General features: G+C 31.5%; 1 protein-coding gene across 3 annotated transcripts in view; it reads right to left on the reverse strand.

Annotated features, from left to right (window-relative positions):
• LOC123706971 (cAMP-specific 3',5'-cyclic phosphodiesterase, isoforms N/G) overlaps positions 1-26,300 on the reverse strand; it is a 273,282-nt gene that overhangs the window by 152,021 nt on the left and 94,961 nt on the right. The window contains exons 1-2 of one of the 3 annotated variants that reach the window (XM_045656669.1): positions 3,498-3,592; positions 972-1,191 (exon numbers count right to left, since the gene is read on the reverse strand). The exons of 1 other annotated variant lie outside the window; for it this stretch is intronic. In XM_045656669.1, the coding sequence (XP_045512625.1) occupies positions 972-1,123 (152 nt within the window). In that variant the 5' untranslated portion in view covers positions 1,124-1,191; positions 3,498-3,592. Of the gene's footprint in view, positions 1-971; positions 1,192-3,497; positions 3,593-12,129; positions 12,309-26,300 lie in introns of those variants that run through there. One more of the 3 variants, XM_045656671.1, reaches the window with a different exon arrangement.

Raw genomic sequence — 26,300 nt, forward strand, 5'->3', positions numbered from 1 at the left:
ATAAACGAATATAAAATCTCAAAATTCGGATCTTGTTAATGCGAAAGATTTAGTCCTAAGTTAGATTTATGGCGCTTGCAAATTGTGTCGCGAAAATATCTACGTAAAAGTTTTTACATTGTTTGCTGGAACTGAGTCACTCAAATTCTAACGTTATAAATTAAAATAGTTAAGTAAGTAGGATCTTTATGTTTTACACAAAATATGTACATAAGTTAAAAACATAATCTTTATTCATTAATTATTTCAGTTTATGTAAAAAAAAATCTAAAGCCTTTGAATAGTTAAATGTCAATTTCATTTAAAAATGCCAGGAATAATTTAAGAGGTCCGTGGAAGCCTCTTGTGAAAGTTCTGATTCCTCAAAGTAATTGCCAATTATATTCAGTTTAGTCAATATTTTTTTTAAATATACAATCCTGTTGTTAATTAAGTATTACAGAAGCCTTTTCGTTTCATCAGTCCTCTTATTCATCTATAATACCATCAAAAAAGGTTTCAAAGAGTTTCTATGTTAATACTTAATAATTATTGTGACAATCTGTGCTTAAAGTATTTTAATTTTGGAAAAATACCAGCTCAGAAATTTTCTACGGACTTCAACAGTAATATTTTTTGTCCCTTGAGTACAGCTAGCTGCCGCAATTGAAATTGAAGATATAAAAAGTCAAGGTAAAATATAGTTATTTATTAGTTATTTATAGGTCTGTTATATTTTCCTGTCTGAAATAGAACCTATCTACAAACTTAATTTGTAAAATAGAAGTAGCAAATGTGAAATACGTTGAAAAATATCACAACGGTTTGATACTAGCTTGCGAGTTTAATGTTTAATTTAGTATTTAATATCTTATAAGGCGGTAAATTTTACGAAAAATAATACACATATTGCAAATTATTAGACCATTTAACAAAATTCATAAACTGATTTCAGCGCCACCTAGCGAAACAAGTTATAAGCCCTTACTTACCTAGTTTCAGAGCCAACTACAGTCCAACCACGTCTGCGCCGTATAGCTCGAATTTCAGCTGTTACAACTCGGTCACGTGTTTTTCTATGGCGGTTCGAATTTGCTGACAAAAGCCTGCTGGCGCCCTCTTCCAATTCAGCTATAGTTAACATCTCTCAGGAGTGAAAATACCTGTGTGTTTTTGCGGTCCAATATAGATGTCACTATTCTACATTTTACACTGTTAGATGTAACAATTATGGTTGAATGTAAGTTTGGTATATAGTTAGAAGATAAACATTAGTTAGTTATTTGTAGTAATTTTAAAATAATTATGCATTTAATATTTATTTTGTAATTTTAAATATGGTGTAGTAAATATTCATTAAATTCTTATAATATAAGAAATAATATTTAGACATACAACAACGAACCATCCCAACTTCACAGTCACTGTGTTACCATCAGTAATTTATTTTACGGGTGTTAATTTTAAACATACCAGCTATAACTGATTGACAAATGAATTAATTAATTTGCACTAAACTTAAGATATATCTAGTAAAATCCTACAGAACACTAATCCCAATTAAATCAGCAACATATGCTTTATCTATGTTACAGTTAATAAAAATCCTTTACATAAAGAATTGTTTTATTTTAAAACTTCTTTCAAAAACAGTTGAATTTTAAAATACTTCGCAAAGCTTTTTGCAACTGTATGTTTTTAATGCAATTTCCTCGGGTTTCCCAGACTCTGAATATGTAAGCAATATTTACATTTTTCCTACTTATTATGGAAATATTGTGAAATGCAAGTGAAATTACCTGTCTCCGTGTATATAAGACGTCACCAAGGCAGATAGAAGGCTATTTTTTGGTAGGAAAGTACTTATAATATTTCTTTATAAAGCTAAGCTAAAGTACTAAACAGAAATTTCATTTGAGCCTGCGATTTTTTTTTACTTCTGTTATTAAGAGCAGTATTGGCGTAGTGGCTCCAGCATGGGACCTTCTTTATATGTGCGCATTTTACAGCGAAGGAAAACATCGTGAGAAAAACCGCTTACCTTAGACTCAAAAAGTGGACAGCGTATCTCACTGGAGGCTGATCACCTACTTGATTATAAGATTGACGAATTATCGTAAAACAGATATAGAAATCTAAGGTTAAACCTAAAACGGTTGTAACGCCACTGATTTTTTTAATTATTATTTGGTTGAATGAAACAAGGAGTTATCACTGATTTGGTATTTTTCTTCAGAATAGTATATGTGGCCTCTAAATATAACATTTATAATTGTATACCCACTTTGATACTAACTAGTAGTCAAAAAATTATGAACGCAAATAAGTTAAAAAAAGTTTCTAAATATGCAGTAGTTTTCTACAGTGGTAGTAGTACACGTTCATCGCGTACATATGGTATACCTCTCTAAAAGAATATATGTACCAGCCCATCATTTCCTTTATTGAATAGTATATTACGTGAGGATTAAAGAAGGATATTTCATCCCAATAGAAGTAATACCCTAGGGAAAAGCTAATACCGAACAGAAATAATATTATACAAAGATCCCCGAGGGTATGATGAAAGAACAGCGCAGAAATTTTTAGATCTAATTATGTTTTCAAACATGTTATTTCTTAATACCGAGAACATTTAAAGTTTGTAGCTTTACGAGAATTGAAGCTCGGGAACTTAATAATTTAATAACACAATGAGCTTTCTCGCCTACGTTTATATCTCCAAAGCTTTCTTCTGATGCTCAAGTTATTATCATAAAATTTGTTTTTAGTTCATTGTCTCTAAATATTTTTAAATCTTGTTATTTTATTTAGAAAGATTTTTCCTGAAAGTTCAGTGGCCTACTTTGTGAGCGCTGCCGAGAAACTCCGTCCAGCCAGCAGATGAGGCAAAGAGTGCCGAAAAAACTTGGAGGGAAGAAGACCGCGTGCTCGGATACTCGCTGTGGATGACTTTGCCCCATCTAGGGGTTATATGATATTAAGACACGTCAGTGACTTGTACCAACCAATAGAGGAATAGCATTATATCAAGACGAGAGACACAGTTGCCCCTAAATCTGGACTCAAGTAAAAATCCTCAAAATTAAAAATATAAATAGACGTTTCTTATTCTTTCAAGATTTCAAAGCATACATATATAATTTAAATACTTTATGTATGTTGTAATTGTTTATAATATTATCAAACAGCTTGCTTAAGGATATCAATGATAAGATACAGTAGTATTGAATATATCTTTGATGATAAAATAATTATATATATATAATTATTTATAAGTGTCGTCTTATATATGTAAAATAAATTATTCATTTCTGTATATTAGTAAAGATTTAGATATAAACGTAATAGATCTATTTACAAGATATAAAAGTGTACTGCCTGATAATTTTAAATAGAGCTTTTGAATGAAAGTTGCAACGTTCTTTAGGTATCTATGAACTAATCTACCATCAGAGATTATTTAATTTGGTAAGTTAAATTACATAAAATTTAATGAATTGTGATCAAATACCAACCAATCTTACAAATCAACCAAATTGTTACACAAAAAGCACACACTTATTTCACAATTCCGAAAACTTTCACACTAAAATTTCAATCGACGTCGGACACAGCGCGATCACAACTGCGCGCGCATCGTTAAAACGCCTACTATGAAACTGTGGACAAGCTCTTTCATGAAAACACTTTAAAAATTGACAATCATCACTCCCTGTCTTCTATGACTTAATTGCTCCGGTGCAAAAACAAAAACTAGATCATTTTTAAATATTTTTGTTGAAAATTTGTGTAGATTTTTTGCGATGTATCAAAAAAAGAAATTAAATATTGTTTATTTGTATTAGTAATGGAAATTTTAGCAATTTAACTATATCTAACTAACTTAAATTAAAACTATAAGATAAGTTACTATTTATGGGTTTAGCAAAATGTATTACAGATCAGTCATATAATGGTCCATAATTATTCCTGAGAGTTAAAAAAAAACCGGTATATATTTAAAAAAAATCCACAATTATTCCCAGATAAAAGAATACAACTGCGCATTAAGATGAAACGTTTTTGAAATAGGCAATGCTATTCCCGTCGAGAATTTTGATACGTTACATTTTATGAATATTGCAAAGATATTGTAATATAGACACTGTTTACGCGCATCCGAGGCCCAAAATAGCCTGTGGCAGAGTTTCAAATATGTCATACTACAGATCAACAGTTTCTCATAATGTCACAATATCTAATTTTGCACCTGGAAATATCGGATATATCAAAATTTCGAACGTTCCAAAGATCGAGGCCAAATTCATAAATAAAATTAAATTTATTTTAGCGGCGAAACTACGGTTGGATTATAATAAAATTAGTTTACCGTTTTATCTCTTTAAACCGTAGATAATTAAGCTTTAATAAAATCACTTATTTGAAAATTATTTTTATTATTTTTAACTTTTTTTATGAACTTCCATAAAAAACGTGCATGTGCTTATGTGCACGCGTTAGAAGGTCTACTTCTTTGGCGAAACAAGATAAAAATCTTTTCAAACCATTTTAGTAAAAACGACACTAATAATAGAAAGAACTAAGCTAACTTCAGGGTGTTTGTTTTTTGAAACGGTGAGCGCGCATATCGTAAAAATTTACTCTTATAATTTTTCCCTAACGCGCTAAAAGAATTTCAAAAATTTTAGAAAACATAATCAGTCCAAAATTTAACTATAGTAAATTAACCTAATGTCGATGCATGCCGAAAGTACTCATTCATGGCTTTCTGTCAGATTAAATTCACGCTATGTTTAAAAGGGACAAATAAGTATACGTAAAAGTTACTTACGTTAGAAAAATAACATTGTATTAGTTTCATGAAACGTGATTACAAAGGTAATTTACTTATCTTATTGATATAATGAAAATACATTTTTAAAATTAGAATGTATTTAATAATTCTTGCTTTATCTCTGAAATGCTAACGAAATATTAATCTACTCTTATTGCAATTGCCAATAATTCTTATTTTTTGTTACACATCAATGTCAGAACTGTTGACAAGGTGTCAGATTTGACAAATTACGTGTGAAATAGTACAAAATAGTTAACAATTCCTACATATTCTTTTTAAAATTTAACTAAGGCTAAAATTGGTGGAAATTACCAAAGACAGGCTTAATACAAAATACCAACCGTATCACCTCGGCGTCCGCCGTTCCACAACTGAGCGTTTCTTAAGGCAGTTTTTATCGCGCACTAGCATAATTTAAGTTAACCAGCTGCTCACTCAAGTATTTCTGAACCAATTTGACTTAAGGTCCTTCAAGAAAAGCGCGTACCAATTCTTATAACGCCGGCAACGCACTTGCGAGCGTTGTGAGTGTCCATGGGCGGCGGAATTACTTCACATCAGTTCCTCCTGCCCGATTGCCTCCTTTGTTACATAGTAAAAAAGTATGCCACTCTTGAGATTTTATTAACAACAAAATCTTACGGAATAATAAATAACATTTAAGACTTATAGGCACAATAAACAAAGGTACGGGATAAAATCTCTAACAAGCCTACTGCGGGCACCTTGTGGGCCGACAAACATTTCATAACCTTGCCTCATATGAATTTTTTGACCCGCATCGCAAATAAAGAATTGTGATTCTTTAACAACTTGTTATATATAAAACTTTATAAAAAAAAAACGCAGCTTTTTTATTGCTAAACTATTAAGACATATTAAAAAGTATTAGTATTTCTTTACAAAAACTTGTAATAATGAAACCTAACACGGTACCATAGGTATTGCTGCACGAAAACTGAAAGCTTGAACATAAATAATACCGATTGAGAATCGCAATTCCAAGTTTGTCACATCAGCGCTACGAATATTGCAAGATAGTTCATTTAGCGAACTTGAGTTTCGTCCTTAGATGTCATTTTTGTACAACAAAGCCAATACCTGACAATTCCAGTAACGAAGTAAACGTTATTGAAGTTCATGTTTATAAACTTGCAAGCTGTGTGGCGCAGGTCCAAAGTAGAGAAGCTAAGTCTAAAAGAGGGATTACGTTGATGATAATGTAATTTTGTGACAACAATAATTTATTTCCATCACACAAATAAACGCTATTTTAATATTTTTAACTTACTTAATAGTAATAATAATAATCACAGACTGAAAATTTCCATTTCAACATTGTATGGATAGCTCAAGTCAACTGGCTATTACATAATGTTTAATCTATAGTTAAAAAGTTCTCTGGCTGTTAGTTAATTGTTTTAAAGCTCACAAACTTTTACTTATGTGTTCTTCTTAGGTATTTTTATTTATTTTTATAACTATTAAACGGCTTGATAAAAGTGAAAGGTTGTGTGGGTTTCACATGTGGTTGTGCGTGTCGTTTCTTCATTGACTACATAATAATACAAGACTATATTATCTTTTAATATTTAATTAATTTTTAATCGTTAAATTTAATTTATACATCTGAAATGAGTTGCCAATTGACAGCTGTATAAATCACCAAAAGTGGAAGTGGATATAATATATATATAATATGATCCGGAGGGATCCAAGTTACAATGCCAAGTAAGCCGTCGACTGGAATCCACAAGGCAAAAGGCGTGGCCACCCAAACCAGACCTAGCAATGCAGCATCATTACAGAAGCGAAGGAAGCTGGATTGACGTGAAGTGAAATAAAGGATCCTGGCCAGGACCGATCTGGCCGGTTTATGCGCCACTTTTTACTATGGGGGTACCTAGAGTTTAAGTACTATTTTTTTCCAGGCTAATGTATGGTTTACAAATAAATATGATTTTACGTATGATTTGTATCAAGTTGCGTAAAAAATATGCTTTACCGAACAATTTCTCGGAAAGACCTTGAAATTTCAAGCAAATATTATATATCAACAAACGAGTGCGGCTTTAGCTACGCCCCTCAGAGATTTGCCACATTTGTCTAAATGGCTCACGCTGTCAGAAAAATCCCTATCCCTAAGGAATTGTTTCTATTATAATGCCGGCTGTTTTAAACGAAGGTACGAAATAAAATGTCGTACGTTTAGCTTACGAGTTGAAATTCATAATATTATTTCAGTTAAACGGTGATATAATACAACTTTCATTTTTTTCAGAATAGACAACATTTGATATTTAAGTTATTTACTAAACAAAAATTATAATATATATACTTTAGTGAAAAAACTCTCCAGCCGTTACATATTAAAAACTCAAAACCTACGTATACGTTCATAAGCCTTTTAAAGTAAAAAGCACACTACAGATAACTGCTGTGCTAAGCGATATACGCAGTACACGGTAATTAACTTATGTAGAAAATCGTATCTGGTACCTTTCATCTACATATTTCCTTTGCCACAACTTTTATAACTAATCGAATAATCGAATTAAATATCGCTGTGTGGTCTAATGTATTGACACATAACGCAATAATCTCACTTTGATACAGCTAATGGAATAAAATCTGCGTTTATACTCAATTTGCTGTGTGGGGACATTCAGAGCTAATAAAATTAAGGGTAACAAAATGACTATGTCTGACTAATGAATGACAATTTAATGACTACCATTAATCTTCTTAGTAATCTTTATTACTGAGGGTCTGCTTGAAGTCTAAGCGACGAGGCGACAGCCCTAACATACCTTCACACCACCTAATCCTCAGCTTGCCTTATTAAATTAGGGATGTTGAGACCCAAAATTGTCTTTATTTGGTCAGACTAACGGGTGTCATCAGTACTCCCTACCATCACCAACTTGTCTAGACTATTTTGTTGTCCTGGCAATATGCCTAAAGTAGCTTTGATATCATTTACCCATTTGAAAATGATAGTTGACAGAGTTTTGGTGATTTATAGTAGAATGGACTTATTGGTTATTAGCTTAACACTAATTTGACACGAACCCAACATTAATGACCAAATTATTTATTATATTTATATTACATTATACGATTTTAAACGTTTTATATGTGACATTATCCGCTATAATAAGCTTTTTAACAAATATTTTAAATATAACATAGAAAATCAAGATCACATAACTCCTTGGCGAATTGCTTGGCGTATTGTCCTATCTCTATCGGCTATTCCCCTAGTGATAGAGAATCTTCCTATAATATAATTTAGAAATTATCACCATAAGGGTCTTTAATATCTATTTTGTTACTTACTTTATGCTTAAGTTACTGTAAACATAATGTGATTTCATACTTATATTTAATTAAGGAAATCCTTAAAAGGTTGACTGGAAGAGATCGCTTGAAAGATATAAGGAAACGAAGTGTTGAATAACTAAAGTCTACAAAGGAGAGAGCGATTTTGTATGAATTACAATCTAACCTTGAAAATCTGAAAAACTTGTTAATATAAAAATTAATCTAAAAACAATAAATATAAATCATAAATCCTAAGCGTTTTGAGAAATAATAAAATTCTTGTGAATTTAGTCAATGTGCCACTAAATATATCTGTGTGGGCTTGGGTATCCGGAAGCTATATCCAGGATGCTGCCTTCCCTCGGTGAAATAATATGCGCTGGTTCGGCTGTCGCGTGTCAGTATAATAAAAAAAGGAATCCAATAATCGATAAGACTAAAAGTAGCACTTACCATCAACGGTGGCGTATCTCACTAAAACACTGGATCCTTCAATGATGAATCAAAAAAAAAAGTAAATGCTATACGGTATGCAGTATATATTTAGTGCGCCCGCGACAGCGGTTAAAATTTTACTCCCTTGCGCCATTACGCCGGGACACCACCTACCATCTCCGGTTCGTGTGTCAAAGTCAAATCGACAATTGTCATCCTTCTTTGATTGACACCGATTTAGCGCGAACAATATCCGTCTCAGATGTAATATTATTCAGGGTGCGCATGACACGCTTAAATGTTGCTTCCTTTAGGAAATTTGTATCTCGCCGAGTATGATTATTTGGCACTCGCAGCCCCAGTCTCTCCACCGTTTCCGAGTTATATAGTCTACCTCTAAGGACCTTAAAAATGCTATAATAAGGATTTTAAAAAAAATGTTTATTATGGAATATAAGATACAGGTATCACTTATAGACGTCATTAAATTTGTATCGGTAGACATCCCTACTCATCGGCAAAGAAGACAGAGAGTCTGTCGACCTAACACAAACGAGTAATACTATGCTTAATTTTCTACAATACTAAGTTAAGGTCAGATCATGTTTATTGAGGGTGGTATATTATTTTGACACTGTGTCCCATATTAGACAAATAAAAGCTAAAATTCAAATAGTTTTTAGTTCTAAAAGAACTAGAAAACGTCGTTTCAATAAACTAATAAAAGCGACAGCTGTTATTCGAATGAAACTGTTATTTCCGTCAACTGCGATTGACTAATTTCCTTTTACTCCGTTCTGGAACCTTTTAAGCACTTTTTATTAATTTTCTTATATATTCACGTCATTTATATCGTTTGTATATTTTAATGACAATAACAGGTTCCTACTGTCGCACTTTGTATCTATGACCTTACATTGTAAACTAATTATTCTGCTTTGTTTATTATCTTCTTTGTATCTTTGATTCTTTAGTTATTTTATTTTTACTAAAGTATTATAATATTATTGTTATGAAATAAATAAATGAATAATTTTTAATTAAATGAATTAAAAACCTAGCTTAGCCTACGACTATCAAATATCGCTGGTAATTTGTTAGGATTGGGCGTTAAAATAGAATCTTAGAATGAGATCTTAATTAGGTGCAAGCAATTTACCCTGAATAACGTTAAGATTCATTTCGTTTCATTCGGCAAATGGCTTGGCAAAAATAGTGATTGAAAACGTTATTCACTTTGGAGTAATGGTTCAGGCTGTCCTTAAGTAGTGTACAACTTCAATTATTCAGGATCTGAAACTGTATTTGAGTTAAATTCACGTATGTTACTTAAACGAAAATAGCGTTATATTCAAAATGTAATAATCTAAGAATTAAGCTAGCATATCTTTTTTTAATATATTAATTGTCTTAAATAAAGGTTTAGGATTGAAATATAAAGTAATTTGGAAAAATAAAAATTGTAATGCAGATGAACTACTTGCATATAATCATTGTCTATATCAAGTATAATTAAAATAAAATTCATTAAACGTTTTCAAAGAATACTTTAAAATTACTATACTACCAGTACCTATAACGCATATTAAATATGACTTTAATGATTGTATTAAGTGTATCACGTTGTAATCAAATTTAATAAGTTAACCAAAATATAATCTGATTTTGTCGTTATTTATCGGACATAAAATGTTTTGACGAGTTGCACCATTATTTTAATAGTTAAGTAAATAATCTTATATTTGGGTATAATTTAATGGCTAACATTAAGTATGGTAAATAATTGAAAGTGATTTTGATGAATTGCCATGATACAGTTGCCTAAAACACAACTTGGGGAAACTCATCAGAAACGTCACTTATAAATCACGTTGCGAGGATTATTTTGATTTACAGCTGTAATAATTTAAAACCATCTGTTTTAGACATTTAGGTCTCACGTTTAAGGCTCATTAGGCAGAGCTTTGATGAAGCCATTAGAGAATCTTCAACTGAATAGTTGTATGTTATTTTAAGAAATTCATACTAGTACCTTACAATTTTGACGAGCAACTCTCTGCCATGGTATGGTGCTAATCTGCCTAACACCGACAGTTATTTCTATAAACACAATATTGAAATAACTAACGTAGAAGAGGGATACGAGAAAGGTGGAGTAAATAGGAGAAGATATATCTGCTTCGCCCATATCTCATCTTCTGTGTAGTGTATATTGCTCTGTTAATGAGTGGTGTGGTGAAAAAAGTGTGGCAGAAATGTGTCTGTTACATGGAGAATCCGTATATTATTACATATTTCTGGTGGACAGAAAAACTGTGTACAGTTTGTGTTTCCACCACACCAACTTCCTTTATATTAAGGACGAGTATATTTATTTATACAATAAATAAATATAGTCGTATTTATTATTTCGTTATTATGAAATATTGAGCGTAAGTTAGCTCACTATAAGACATTATATGTACAACAATGAAATAAAATATGTTTATTATGGACTATAAGATACAGGTTTCACTTATTCCATGTCATTAAGTTTGTATCGCAGACATCCCTACTCATCGGCAAAGAAGACATAGGGTGGAAGCCGTGAGAAGAAACCGGCGTCAATCGTAGCAAATCATTATACAAAAATAATATGTTAAAACGAGATGATAACTGTGTCCATACAAATCATGCCTTTGTTGTGCTAATGACCAACACGACTTAGAATACCATGAATATTAACAAATATTAATTACTGTCAAGAGAGACGTTGAAATGCGCGCTATAATACCACTCATACATAATATTGAAGATCGTCTTCTAACATTGAAATAACAATAGATTCACCGAGGAAATTTTGTACCATCTTCAAGTTGTGAGCAAGATCTTCAAATGTTAGAAATTGTTTACTTTAAAAATTCTAGTCTAATTATAATTAACTTCGGTGGTCGGTTAACTATAATATATATATGTAATACTTAACTAATGTTAGGTTGGCTCTTAACTCTTGACTTAACAATAATTTAGTCAATGAAAATCTAGATCCTTATCTTACCAATATAATTTAAAAGGCCACGCCATATTAAGGAGGAATTTGTATCAATAGAAAATTTAACAATCCACGATCTTCCCATAACCAATTGTATCCAGAGGGTATATACGTAAATAATATAATTATATAAATAAGATGAACTTTTGTATTAATTTAATCCTTATATGGATTTTATATGTCGTCGTAAACACTTTCCTCCATATGTTTGTACCCAACAGTGTTCCTATTTATGTATAACAAAATCAATAGATATAACTTTCCGATCACCGGTAAGCTTAGAATAATAATACAATGTAAGCTAGTTAAGTCGATTTTAATAGCATAAGCTTAAGTAACATTGTAATCCATTAGTTTCTGTTTATTATTCAGATTGAAACTTGCTAAACTTATTTAGTTTAAACAACAATCGCTGCAAAATCCAGTCGAAGAGTTAGCGGTGTTATAAAATAATTTATGTTTACCGGTGTTTGACCGGAAATACTTAATACGGAGCCTCAAATCATATATTATTACTTACCCACATATCCATGAATGCCGCCGTCGTGGTATCGAAGCTAAAGTTAAAGCGAAGGGTGGTAAAGCCGCGGGCGGATCATCTTCGTCCTGATCTGCTCCACTCACGCGCACCTCCGGAATTCGTAGGTGTCTTCCACTCATTATAACACTACACTATACCACACATAGCTTCCAATATCACTGTAAAGTATTTTAGACGGTTTTGAAAATGGAATGTGTTGTCTTTATCTTCTATTTGAAGTATGTTGAATATATCGGGAATATGTATGGAGTTAACACCACCGAAGACCTCAGACCCCAGGCTCTGTACATCGAGAGCAAACAACGAATATGGCGAGAGAACGTTGAGGTATTTGCTACCGCGGCTAATATATGGTCTACCATTACCCAATCAGATATTAGATAGCCATAACGCTAACATAAACAGTAAATTTAAAAAAATATTTTTATGTGCAATTGTCGCGCTCCTAAACAAGACTGCTATGGTTACATTAATACAAACCACAGCGGTTTTCTAAAGTAACATATTCTGATTATATTTTATTATTTTGTACAATAAAGAGAAAGAAAAAAGCACTCTTTGCATTACACATTAACATCAGAATGCAGCTAACTCTAAAGGCACTTTGCATCCGGGAACGATGATTTTAAATTTGGTTCATATATTTTATAACCTAAGTAATTTGAACTAAATTTAATATCTGTATTTTTTATTATATATTATATTCATATTGTAAAACATTTAGAACGTTTTTGCACAACGACTAATCGAATTAAAACGGTTCACCGGTTTTATTTCAGTGCCACGAAAGTGATGTCATTCAATATTTTTACGTTATTAAGTAAACAAATCTATATCAATAAAATCAATAATTTATCAAATTTTTGACCTTTGATAAACTTTTTGAAACAAGATATATTCCCACAAAACTTATCTAATATACATCATACTAACAATAAAATATGGGGTTTCAATTGTGATCTGAGCATGAAAGTGATTATTGTATGGCTTCTAACAGCCGTTTTAATCTCGAGTTTATTGAGATCAAAATATAATTCCAATAATTCAAAGTCTATACTAAAATCTCCTTTGTTAAACAAATTAAATTGTATATTTGTTTATTTTCTGAATTCTAATAGAATGATGGCTACAGACTAGTGCCAATTAAGATACCGCATCTGACCTAGATACCAATTTTAATACGAGAACATTTCATTCTCCATATGAATAAGAGTGAATGTGTTAATTATTATGAATTATCGTAACTAAGTTTAGATTCATTTAATTAAAATTAATTTATTAATTTAGATAATACAATGTATACTTGAACCTCAATAAAGAAATACATATTAAATACTTAATGCTTCTAATTTTACATTTACTGCCAATTCTCAAATCAAGGGCGTAGAACGGACGAGAAGAACTGGCAATAAACTCTCCGGGACTCTTTTTAAACACCAAGTTTTTTGTTTTACTAAATGTTTGTAAGGAGCTGCAACTATTACACCAAGTTCCATATGACTTCTTAATTAATTAATAGTTAATTAATAATATAAAAAATAATTAAAAAAAACAGTTTTGTAGAGGACAAATCGGTTTACCAGCAGTAGGCATGGTGATTCATTCATGTTTAATTGATTATAAAGCCTTTATTATGTATTTATAAAGAACCGTTTTTGTCAATGATTAATCTCATATATTGGTTTCATCTGGAAAGATCCCTTAGAGTTCGAAAAATGATTTCAACGTGACTTAGCGATTTTTTCCACTCACCCTGATATAAGGCAAAAACTTTGATAGCACTTGAACAAAAGTTGGGCTTCATTTATGATATAATAAACATTTACAATATTATATGCCTTCGAGAGAACAGCCTACTTCCTAAAAGCCCGGCAACGCATTTGCAAGCTTAGTGTTGCAAGAAATAATGGTTGGCATTTTGTTGTCTAAGAGCCACGTCCTTTCTTGCAGGAAGGCATCCCATTATAAAAAATAAATATTGACTATAATTTATAAACCATATTTTTACAATGACACATGACCTTTGTGTCATTGATTTAAAGCTATAAGCAACAGGTTAAAACTTAAAATGATAGAAACGAGCCAAGTTTTCTATAATTTATACGTGTATAGATACTGTGTAGCATCTGTTGGCTCCCTGCCTAATAGGTCTACGTTGAGTGTGACCCTCGGGCTAGTAGAGATATTTTACTTTTATTCTGATAATGGTGACACGAAATGTAAAAATAGAATGAATAAAAACATATTAGTATTAGCAATAAATGCAGTTCAAACACCTCTACATCAGCCATTTGGCACACATTGGTGACACATTTCACTGCCATTTTCTAGATAATTAGCGTTCCATTCAATACCATTTTTTCGGGTGATCGAAATCTGAAACTCCGTGCAATTGCATTTATTAAACCCAGGTCTTTACCGACTAAACTCTGACGTGGTTGGTGTAATAGACTAATAAAAAGCGTATCCAGCTGATCCATCAGAAGCCGTCATAGCTTACATACCACTACAATAATTATCTGACGAAAAATGAGGGCGTGACTCCTGCTACTCCTGGGTTCTATTAAAATTAAGTTAATAGTTTCTGTTCTAACAGGGTGTTACGATTTTGGGAGTTAATAAACGCTATATATAATATGTAAAATTTAATTTAAATAATTGAATAGAGAAACTAACCCTTATGGTGATGTAGCTTTCAGTTTATTTCCGATACGGAAGATAATAAAATGGGATGGAATCGTACAATGCGCAATAGAAATTAACGTCTAAACTGCAAATAAGCTACATATTTGCATTTCGGGTCGACTTATCCTTTACCTAAAATAAATACCTATTTCATTAAATTCGGAAGTTAATTTCACTGAAGGTTTTATAGCTTCATTTAAACTTGGTAATTTCTCTTAACGAAAAGCAATAAGTATAAAGTGAAAACATTAAAGAAAACAAAATGGTTAGTAATTTTAATATAATTTAACATATATCTATTGGTTTTTGATCGTGAAATAGTTCGGGGACCTTAACACTGATATTCAATGTCGTTTCGAGGCAATAAAGTCTAGGGCGGAGGTAGGGCGGGCGGTATAATCGCAAATCGCGACCTTTGCGTGAGCGCCTGACGGAAACAGAACACGCACGCTGTTACAGCATGCTAATATAAAAGTGACAGGCGTTATTAAATCTTTTAAATTAAAGTGAATCCAATTTTATCATTAAAGTCAGTCAGTTTATCTTCTATAATTCGATTTTAAAATTACAATAAAATCAAGCAATTGTAGGAAACGTTTCCACATATAAGTATTGATGAATAGTAAATATTATTTTTTAAACATAATTACCTAAAACAAAAAATAATATTTACGCTGTATTATTGCTATATTGATCGTATGCGCGAAGGTTTTACCGTGGATAGGTAAAATGTTTTTTGGTCTCTAATTGGATTGGAGAACATATTTTAATATTTAATCATTATTATCGTTACATAGATGTTAAGATCGATCCTCTCTATAATATCGTGTATTGATTCCGCTCGAGAATGATTTATTCGGTATTGAGCGTAACTGGATTATGATTCCCGAGAAACTTCACTGTTATGGATAGTATGAATGCCCACATATATTATATATTTACTTAATAATATTTCACAGCACTGTGAACTGACAGTAAAGATCAGCCCTTAAACGATACCAGTGTTTTAAACATAAAATTTTATCAAGTGCCGAAGGTTGACCGTAATAATTCGGCGCCTTGCAAACAGGTAGGCGATTGTTAAAGATCGTACGTGGCATTTTAAACAACCCATAACAATAACGATGTGATTAGTTTGGAAAACGTGACTGTATTACAAGTATTAATAAGCATTTACGCAGTACTTTAGTTCCATGAGAATTGTTTTAACATGTTATGAAATATTACTGTTTCCCAATGGTATGGGGCAGGAACTATCGTTCCCGATTAAGAGTTATTTTTTACATTGCCTTTTATTACAAACTGTAACGAATATTCTTTTACTGCGTAGACTAGGGCCTCCGATATACGAGTATGTTAGCTGCTGATTGTTGCTTGGTAACATAGAATATTTATTTAATAAATCATATAATAATATATTAAATATTCTCAATACAATAATAATTTCGTAAATTCCATTGCTTTTAGGAGTTTTCAGTTTTGTTTGTTATATATATTAATTAAGTATTTAATTTAAACTTATAAATTATTATTCTTAATATTTTGTGGTATAGGACTGTTGTGCACCAGTTTCTTAGTTAAATGAACAGGTACCATTTCTTTAAATCCTGGCGAATATATTACGGTTTGCGAGACCAGAGACGTCCATCAGCTAGCTAAGCTAAGGCTTTACGAATTCGATATGCAGGAAATAGTATCAAGCCAATTCTGTTACGAATTTTCTCAAACACACATTTTATGTGTCACATAATATTAACATAGTAGTAAATGTACAACCACTACATCGATCAAATATAACATCGAACTATAACTCGACAAATACTATTTTATAGATCACGTAATAACCAAAACGTGAGGAATACGTGACAATCGTTTTTATACACGAACCCATGTTGACGTCAGCACCGAGCCCAATTTTATTGCGAGTTTATTACGAAGATCATGGTCAATAGATTGAATAATGTAAATGTTATTGTTCTCGCCATTGTCTTTAATAGGCTTTCATAATTGGTTTTTAAACGACGCATTGTTTTGTCTTTGTTTAGATGAATTTCCGCTGTCGGATTTTTGCAGAATATAACTATTCGTTATAACTATATGTTACAGTTTCGTGTCTCACTCTTCTTAATGACAAGTTATCTCAATTACAACTGAATACTTGGGTATAGAACCGGGAATTTAGTATCACAGTGTTTGAAGTCACGTCTAGTTCTACATTTTTGTGTGCCTTGTCACTATGTCATATCACTGATATTAACCTTACAATTATTTATATATACAATAACATAATTTGCCCGTTTTCATGTGGATTCCTTTAGAAATATATAGAAGTTCATAAACGATTCGAAATTTTCATTGGTTTTTTTGTTTAATTTTCTTTTTCTTTGTCCTTGTACTAGTTTTAAATGGAAATGACGACTGCGTATAATGTATAATATATATATACAAGTATATGTAGGTTAAGATAACATTTCTATTATATTGTTATCTTAATGAGACTTGTTCCATATTATATCTAAAGTTATTATAAAATACAAAAGGTATGAACTATAACTATTATCCACAAGTTATCACGCGAAGTGACGACTCACTTCGTACTTTAAGACGCAATAAAAATGCTTCAGTCATAGCATTCTCTACATGACTCTACAAAAAAGTTATGTAAGGATATTTTTATTAACGAGCTAGCTTTAATCACACACAGCCGCCAAAGTCAATTATATATAATAAGTAATCGTAGATTAATGATGTGATTCGGATAAAGATATTACATAACGAAGGAATAAAATCCTTTTTTAGCCAACAATTTTGCTTGAAATTAAATCTAAAACGAATATAATAACGACTTTAAAATCTTACATTGAGTCTGTTAAGCAGACAATAATGATAATAAATAAATTTTGATTGTGTAGGTTTGAAACCCGGCTCCAAACTTTCGGCTGTCTTAAAGTCGACGTCGACATCGTGTGTCAGGCATAGAAGATTACATAAAATAAAATATTACGAAACAATTCCAGACCGTAAATGTTGTTTATATTCGTTATAGATATAAAATAAATATCGCCTGTTCAATGACACAAAACCGACATAATCCGAACTGGTTAAATTTAATATAAATCTACGTTCAAAATTGACTGATGAGTAATTTTCGAATACAATAATTGTGGTTTGTAAAATGTATTCAAAGTACTACGTGTCATTTCAATTAACAAGAATTTTCGTTTATGACGAACTATTCATAATGATTGGTATGGATGATTAGTGACTAAGTGAGATCTATGGCTTCCAAATTCCAATACATTTTGACGGGAGTCCTACTTAGCGCATTAGCCTTCGAGATTTCTCAACTCTGAATATTACCATACCACCAAGATGTGGAACCAGCTGCCCACGTTTTTCTGAACCAATTCGACTTAGGGTCCTTCAAGAAAAGAGCTTACAAATTCTTAAAAGGCCGGCAACGCGCGTGCGAGCCTTCTGGCAGTGCGAGTGTCAGCAGATGAGCCTTCTGCCCGTTTGTCTCCTATTCGTTTTAATTCAAATATATAAAGATTTTCATTTTTCGTCTTTCTATCCTTAGGCCGTCATAATGTTCTAGTTCAGCTTTTAATAACTTTCTATTATGATCTTTATTGATACAATCGTGTTTTCGATATTATCTCCATTCAAAAACGTTATATTGAATTACAAAGGGCAATTACATTCCAATTAATTAATTAAGCCGCTTAAGGCAGGGTTCATTTACGAATTTATAAAATTAAATTTGATAATAAACATTATATTTAATATAATTTACCATAATAGTGTATATTCGTACTAATACGAATATAAGGAAGCGGAAATATCTGTATTTATTGTATGTAATGAATAATTTTTAAAAAATACGGACCGATTTCAAAAAGTTGTTGCCATTAGAACGCCACGTTAGACTTTTGTAACATAGTCTAAATAATTTGTACTATATTTATTTATAAAATATTTTAAAAATACATTCAATGAAGCCATAAAAATAGACGGGAAAGAAAATTCTCGAAAACAACGATTATTTAGACTGCAAACGGGACTTCTTTCTGAAGCCCTTTCATCTGTAATTACTTTCTTAAAAATAAAGTTTTCACTATCGATACACTAATTTATACACTCACTGACAGTCTTAACAACCTGTCTTATGCTGGAATGGACAGTATTGTAGTAGTAGTTGTGTAGTATAAAAATGTTCTGTAGAATTTATTAAGTCAAGATCCTGAAATGATTAATATGTCAAAAGGACTAGCTGCCAACGACACACGGAATCCTTTCCAATTGACTTTCTTTCTATGTGCATTTAACATTCGCTCGAACGGTGAAGGAAAAGGTCGTGAAGAAACCTACTTGCTTATTACATTAACAAATAATCATGAAACAGATATAGAAACCTGAGGCCAGACTTAAAAAGGACAACACATTTTTTTTATCGGATTTTAACTTAGTGAACAATTACATCCAATAGCTACTACGTTTTATTAGTAATAGTAGATTTGCAATTATGTAAACATATCAGATTTTTATTCCTGGCATGCCCAGAGGTGATGAGAACTTGGAGAAACCGATCATAGTGAGTAACACATGACGTGGCCGTTCAATAACCAGATGGACCGATCAATTGAAATACTCATCGTCCTCAAAACTGGGCACTGTTATAAGAAAGGTGCTGGACGGAAAGCGGTGGAAACAGTTCGCTCCAGATCTTTCGTTGCTGACCACCACGCTCAGACATGAGCTGCCGATTAAAGAGATACCTGACATAGATCGTCGATTTTTGGACATGCCTTAAGAGATATCTCTGGTTTTCCTTCATTTGGAGATGGAGCAAGTGTGTATTGCACAAATACACATTGAAAATGTACGCACCACCGGAGTTAGAGCATCCATTCACTAACAGATCCCATGATGAATTTCCTTTAAGGAATTTCTAACTTCGGATCAGTTTCATTTATGTAATTTGCAATGACGTATGTTCGTTCAAGTATTTGATCATTAAATAGTTCATGAATCAATTTATCTTCAATTTCTCGTGTCTGGTCCAATAATATGTATCATATAATCATTAAAGTATTTGCTGTTCTAAAGATGAAGAAACGTTTGACTCTTTTTTATCTTTGGTACAATTGTTTTTTGGTATATATAGTTTATGCTATCTGTAGGATTATGATATAAGTAAATAGAACATGTCTAAAAATCTAAAGATATCACGATAGTTTATTTATGCTAGGTATATAGAGTTATCTCGTATTTTAAATAGAATTAAAAACAAAAAGTTATGTGCGTCATTTATTCAATATACGCACGTCGACGTCACAATTCGAAAAAACAATGTCATTGAACTAATGGTAATACCAAATAACAATACCAATTATTTTCACTGTTTGAAAAAAGTAGAATCTAAGGACAAAGAAATACACATGATTCAAGTATTTGTAGTCGGTCAAAAATAATAAGTTACAGTTATCTTTCTTTTATATAACATCTTTCTTATATATAACATATTTAATGGTCACCGTGACCACGCACGCTGTAAATCACGCGAAAAGTCGGAAAAAAAAATTTAAAATTATGTAAATAATTATAAGTTTATAATAATAATACATAGCTTCAATCCGTGTTTTCTTAATGTGTAAAAGCTATGTTAACAAAAGACAATACTATATTTAATGTTAATTATTAATTATTATAAAAATATATGGTTTTGTCAAAGTCAAATAATTTAGTCCAATTAGACCTTAAATAGTACTTTAGAAAGTTAAATAAAATATAAAGATGATTCTAGTTGCCCCTTCCAAAAGGTAGTTTCGTGTAGAGAATAATGGACAAGAATCTCCACACTTACTCTTTTAAAATAGAATTTACAATATCTGAATACATTACTAAAATAATTATATGTGAAGACAATTTTAGATTTTTTTTGACTTTAGCATTCTAAATAATTATTAAATTTTAATATCAAAACATTATTCCAGTAATAATATCGCCATTAAAAAATCAAGATTGATGATATGTTTCAAAGCCTCAGACGCAAAAATAATGTAATAATAAAAATTGTAGAAAACTTAATTAAAATTATACCCTAGTATGTTGTTAAAGTTAATACTCAGCTATTATCCTATACTCACATATAAATCTTATGATTGATAACATTACAATACATTAACAGGCTGTATCTCCTCTTTATTTACATTTAGCTTTCATATTACGCAAATCACTCTGGATGGATTCCCAAGTATCATTAAGAGGAAATCTATACGCTACAAAATTGTAAATTAATGCTCCATTTAGCTTTACTAATATCAAATACTACGAGTATATACTCGTAATTTATTCAGAATCTGTATTCACTTAGACGAATTAAAAGATATTGAGATTTACTTGTAAAACATATGTGTGCAGTTGAGGTAATTCTAAATTATAATATAAAACAAATATAAGGTGTATTAATGTGAATGCTATTTAAAATTTGGTAGAGCAGTGTTGGCCTAGTGGCTTCAGAGTGCGACGCTCATCCCTGAGGTCGTAGGTTCGATCCCTGGCTGTGCACCAATGATTTATCTTTCTATTTGCGCATTTAACATTAAAACGGTGAAGGAAAACATCGTAAGGAAACCGACTTGCCTTAGACCCAAAAAGTCGACGGTGTGCGTCAGACACGGAAAGTTGATCACCTACTTGCCTATTCGATTAACAAATAATCATGAAACAGACACAAAAATCTGAGGCCCAGACCTAAAAAGGTTGGACGCCGGCTTTTTCTCTCGGCCTACATCTTCTATATTCTTTGCCGATGAGTAGGGATTTCTACCTCTTTAAATTTAATGACGTGAAATAAGTGATACTTGTATCTTATATTCCATAATAAACATGTTTTATTTTATTTAGTTATATCCGGCATTATTTAGATCGAGCTAGGTATTCATGGCACCATGACGTATCATGTAATAAGATAATAATACAGTGGCGCCGCAACCCTGTTAAGATGTTGGACTTTGTCATTGTCAGCCTTCACCGTAGTGGCAAGTGCTAATAAAAATAAAAAAAAATATTTACAGTCATTCAAAAGCATGACGTCAAGATCGTCACTTAATCCACTAGAACAACACGGCTCGTCAATGAAACATGAAATAAATTAATTTTATTTATGTACACATGAAAAAGGAATACAGTACAATTAAAATAATGAAATGATGAATGAATGATTTCTTTCAGTCACCGTCAAGACAAAAATAAAATAAGGTGAGCGCAAAGTGCGAACAGATGTACTAGATTACTTAGATTACTTAGAAATATAGATTAGAAAAGTTGAGTTATGTAACCTAACTTTAGTTAAGTTACATATAAATATTTTAGGTAATAATTAGAAACGTAAACCAAATGTCTGTTTAGTTTTTGCCACACTTATAAATTGTATTTTAACATTCTCGTTTCCGATAATGTCCAATTACCTAAGTGTCATTTAGATTTATGAACCCTTAGATAAGCCAAGTTTGTTTTTGTTAGATTCGCAACCTCCCTAATTTTGTGTTAGTTATTAGCTCATATTTAAACCATTAAAACCTGCTACCCAGCTTCAAACAAAGAGTTTTATTTAAACATCTACAAAACCACCACCGAACTTAATTTATGTGTAGGCTTTTTTATAGAACAGGGATCAGGGCGTTAGGCTTACCTAGTTAAGTGATACTGCCACCTATGGACAATCTCAATGCTAGAGGGCTCGTGGGAGCGTCGCCGGCCTTTTAAGAATTGGTACGCTATTTTCTTTAAGGACCCTAAGTGGAATTGGCAAGTTAGCTAGCTAGCCAGTTGACTTATGGAATTATTAATGCAGACGTATAGAAGGTAAACACTTGTAGTAATTTATTGTAATGTTTAGATTTGGCGAACCACGTACGTGCCGTGAGTGCTTTAACAAAGATGCAGCTTGTTTGTAAACATGAAAATTACGTATATTCACGTCCGCTGGGCATCGATCATAAAATTTAACAGCACGTAATAAATATAATGTAAACAGCATTATTTTAATTTTGTTTAGCTTTCTACCATTACCGTAACCTACGGCAAATATTACTCTCAAAAAATATTGAATTTATGTTCTAGATGTAGTTTGCCATAGAATTGATAAGTGGCAAATAAAATTATTATTTTTGATAAAAACGTGCTTGAACACTGTTGTACCTTTAGGAGGAGGGTTCTTAATTTGACGGAATTTTTATGGGTCGATTCCATTATTGGGGTGCATATAACACTTTTTACGTAAAGATTAATGTGATACTAAGTGACCCGACAAAAATATATGGCTAAGTTGAGGAATTTGAGTAAATTCGTAAACAAAACTTAAAATTTTTTGATTTCTAAAAAAAGTAAAATTCAACTCCAATTAATTGCAAAATGTGTTTTATATTTATTTTATTAACAACAAACAATAATTGCTTTTAGTCAAAATCTAAAAGAAATGAGGAATTGGTATCAAAACTAAAATAAGACCGATACGGGCTCTTGGATTCCTTATCTTGCTGTAGGGAGAAGAAACATGGACTATCTGGAGAAAGGCAAAGTATGCCTTTGAGATGTGGTCAAGTGAAAGACTCATAAAACTAGAGAGACGCTGGACAGAAACCGATGGTACCAGTCCGCTCTAGATGTTTCGTTGCTGACCACGACGTGAGCTGCCGATTTAAGGGAAAGATACCTGACATAGATCTTAGGTTTTTGGTTGTCAAGACTTACGAGATATCTCTGGTTTTCCTTCATTTGGAGATGGATAGCAATTGTGTATTTGAGAAATTGCAAAATCGTCTTTTCTGGACAATGAAGTATTAATAAATGATTTAGTTTAAATGATTATATAAACACCTAAGAAATTACGTAACGTATTTTCTATAAACCTCTATAATTGAATGGTATTTTAAGATTTAATTTAATATCGTCATATTATTTTCAGTGGCTTCGACTGGTAATATATCCTCTTGACCGCAGGCGTCTTCGGATTTCATTTTACCTTTTCTTGTATACAGAAGTTATGTACATTACATTTGCTGCGGAGTACTGGGTATTATAAAAAAAGGAAAAATTGACAAACTAAGTTACAATAATTTAAGAGATAAAAGAAGGATTGCTGACGTAATATATGCTGACGCTCTATATGTAATAAAACAAAACAACTAAAGTGGAAATGGCCTGGACATACCAGCAGATAAATGGAGCTAAATTGTAACACATAAATTTGTATTATTATATTGTAAATTGTAAAGGCAATAACAAGAACAGAGGTAGGCAATTTTAAAGGTGGGCCGATGAAATCATGGAAATTGCTGGAAAAATTTACATACAATATTATATTCATTGAATATTAATATTCAAATATTAAAAAAACGAAAAAAAAATCAATACAGTTACACTAAGTAATACCTAATTTGGCCTCGGATAGTGTGAAAGAGTATGTACGTGAGTATGTGGGTATCAATTCACTTGTAGGTGAATTTGCGTTTTGGATATTCTTAATACTCTTTTTAAGCATATTCCGCGATAGCTGAAACAAGTCAAGGCTTAAATATTGGAATTTCGGGCTGCACAATATGGCTGAGTTTATGGCATAGTTAGGGTTGATGTGAGGAACGTGAAACAAAGCACGACATCGAGTCTTGTAGGCAGTAACATGAAGGGGCAATTTTCAATCAGATCATTTAATCACGCTACATACGTATAATTTGTATTTACAATTTTCATAAACTTCAAAGTAATAATAAAAATAATTAAAAGTACTTTTTATTAAATCAAGTTAATTTTATTTGAGATGATATCACGTAGTAGCAATAAATCGTATAGTAACTATGAAATTGTGAAGTGCTTTCTACATAAAATTCAAAATAATTTATTCATATAGGTAACACAATATACACTTATTGAAGTCAAAAATAGAAATGTAAATTTTACATTTACTGCCAGTTCTCAAATCAAGGGCGTAGAGCGAAAGAGAAGAACTGGCAATAAACTCTCTGTCACTCTTTTTAATAGCCAAGATTTTGTTTTTGTCAACGTTTACACCATACTGTCACCATAAAGACTCTCATACTGTCGTATTAGACATTTAGAGACAGGCTTATCTCCAGCAGAAGACGTTGACAGGTTATAACAAACAGACTAATAAAAAAATCGTAATTTGACAAAACTGATGAATATAGAACAAGAATCTTAAGAAAATTTCAGTCGAAAATCTCCTGGAAATGTCAAAATCAAATAACCTCACATCTCTAAAGCTAACATAAAAGGAATTTTCAAATAAATCAATTTAATTATCAACATGAAACGGAATATGGCGCCTTAATTTAATACAGATGCCAATTGAAAGTCAATTTCTAAATTTATGTTCTATTAAGATGAAAAATACTATGCTACGGCTATTAGGTATATTTAGACATATTTTTGTGGTGTGTTTATCGTTAGGATCCACTTTCTGAACCGCAGATTTGGAACTAATACATGCTTTTACAATACAATCGAATGCACGAACAGGGATTAAGTTACGAGCTTAATTGTGCAAAAAAAATTATATTATAGAATAGTTATTTAGTTTTCATGGTAGTTGACATTCTATATCGTATTTTTATCGAATAATTTCTACCCTACGTTTATTGATTATGGCTTAAATGGAAACCCAGCATGTTTATAATAAATTTACTTTCGCGTAAGCAAAGCCGCGATGAACCAGTATACATAAAAAGGTCTCAGTGTAAATTGGTGTTGTTGGTGATTCCAACCAACTAGCTTAACGAGGCGGAATTTTTGAGGTCAAAGTTTTCATGATTTTTTGCAAACAAAGATGGGGCAACCTCGGCGCCGTTTTAACTTATTTTCATGAATGAGAAATCATTTCTTGGATTCATAAGTAATGAGAACGGATTTTATTTATGAATTTGTTAAGCTAAGGTAGAAAATAGTTCTATATATAATAAAAATCTTTTAAAGTTGACTAGGATAATACAATTTTTCCAATTTTATAAGTTTCAAATGTTTTAAGTTTTAAATGATTTCATGGTCCTGTTGTATCTCTTTTTAATACAATATAGTGAGCATTCATCAGGAAAGGATGTAATCTTCATTTAAAAGCAATTTTATAAAGTCATAAGTAATGAATATTTGCAATTCTTTTCGGATGTCGACGGTTATATTTTGCAGCACAAATGAGCTTTTCATTTTATCGCATTCACTTGTACAGTAATGCAAAATCGTAGTGGCCTCAAGGTTAGCAAACAGGAAGCGTATTGAAGAGTCATTCGTAAAGATAAAATTACAACGTTTCTAGCATACAGTTGTGTTTTTTTAATACATGTGTATTTACTAAAATCAAATGGAAAATTACGATCTAGCCTAACTAATAAATAATTTAAGTCTAATCTAATTTACTAATAAGGATATTAACATAAGAAATTGTCCAA

This window comes from Pieris brassicae, chromosome 3 (assembly GCF_905147105.1).
Source record: "Pieris brassicae chromosome 3, ilPieBrab1.1, whole genome shotgun sequence".
NCBI lineage: Eukaryota > Metazoa > Arthropoda > Insecta > Lepidoptera > Pieridae > Pieris > Pieris brassicae.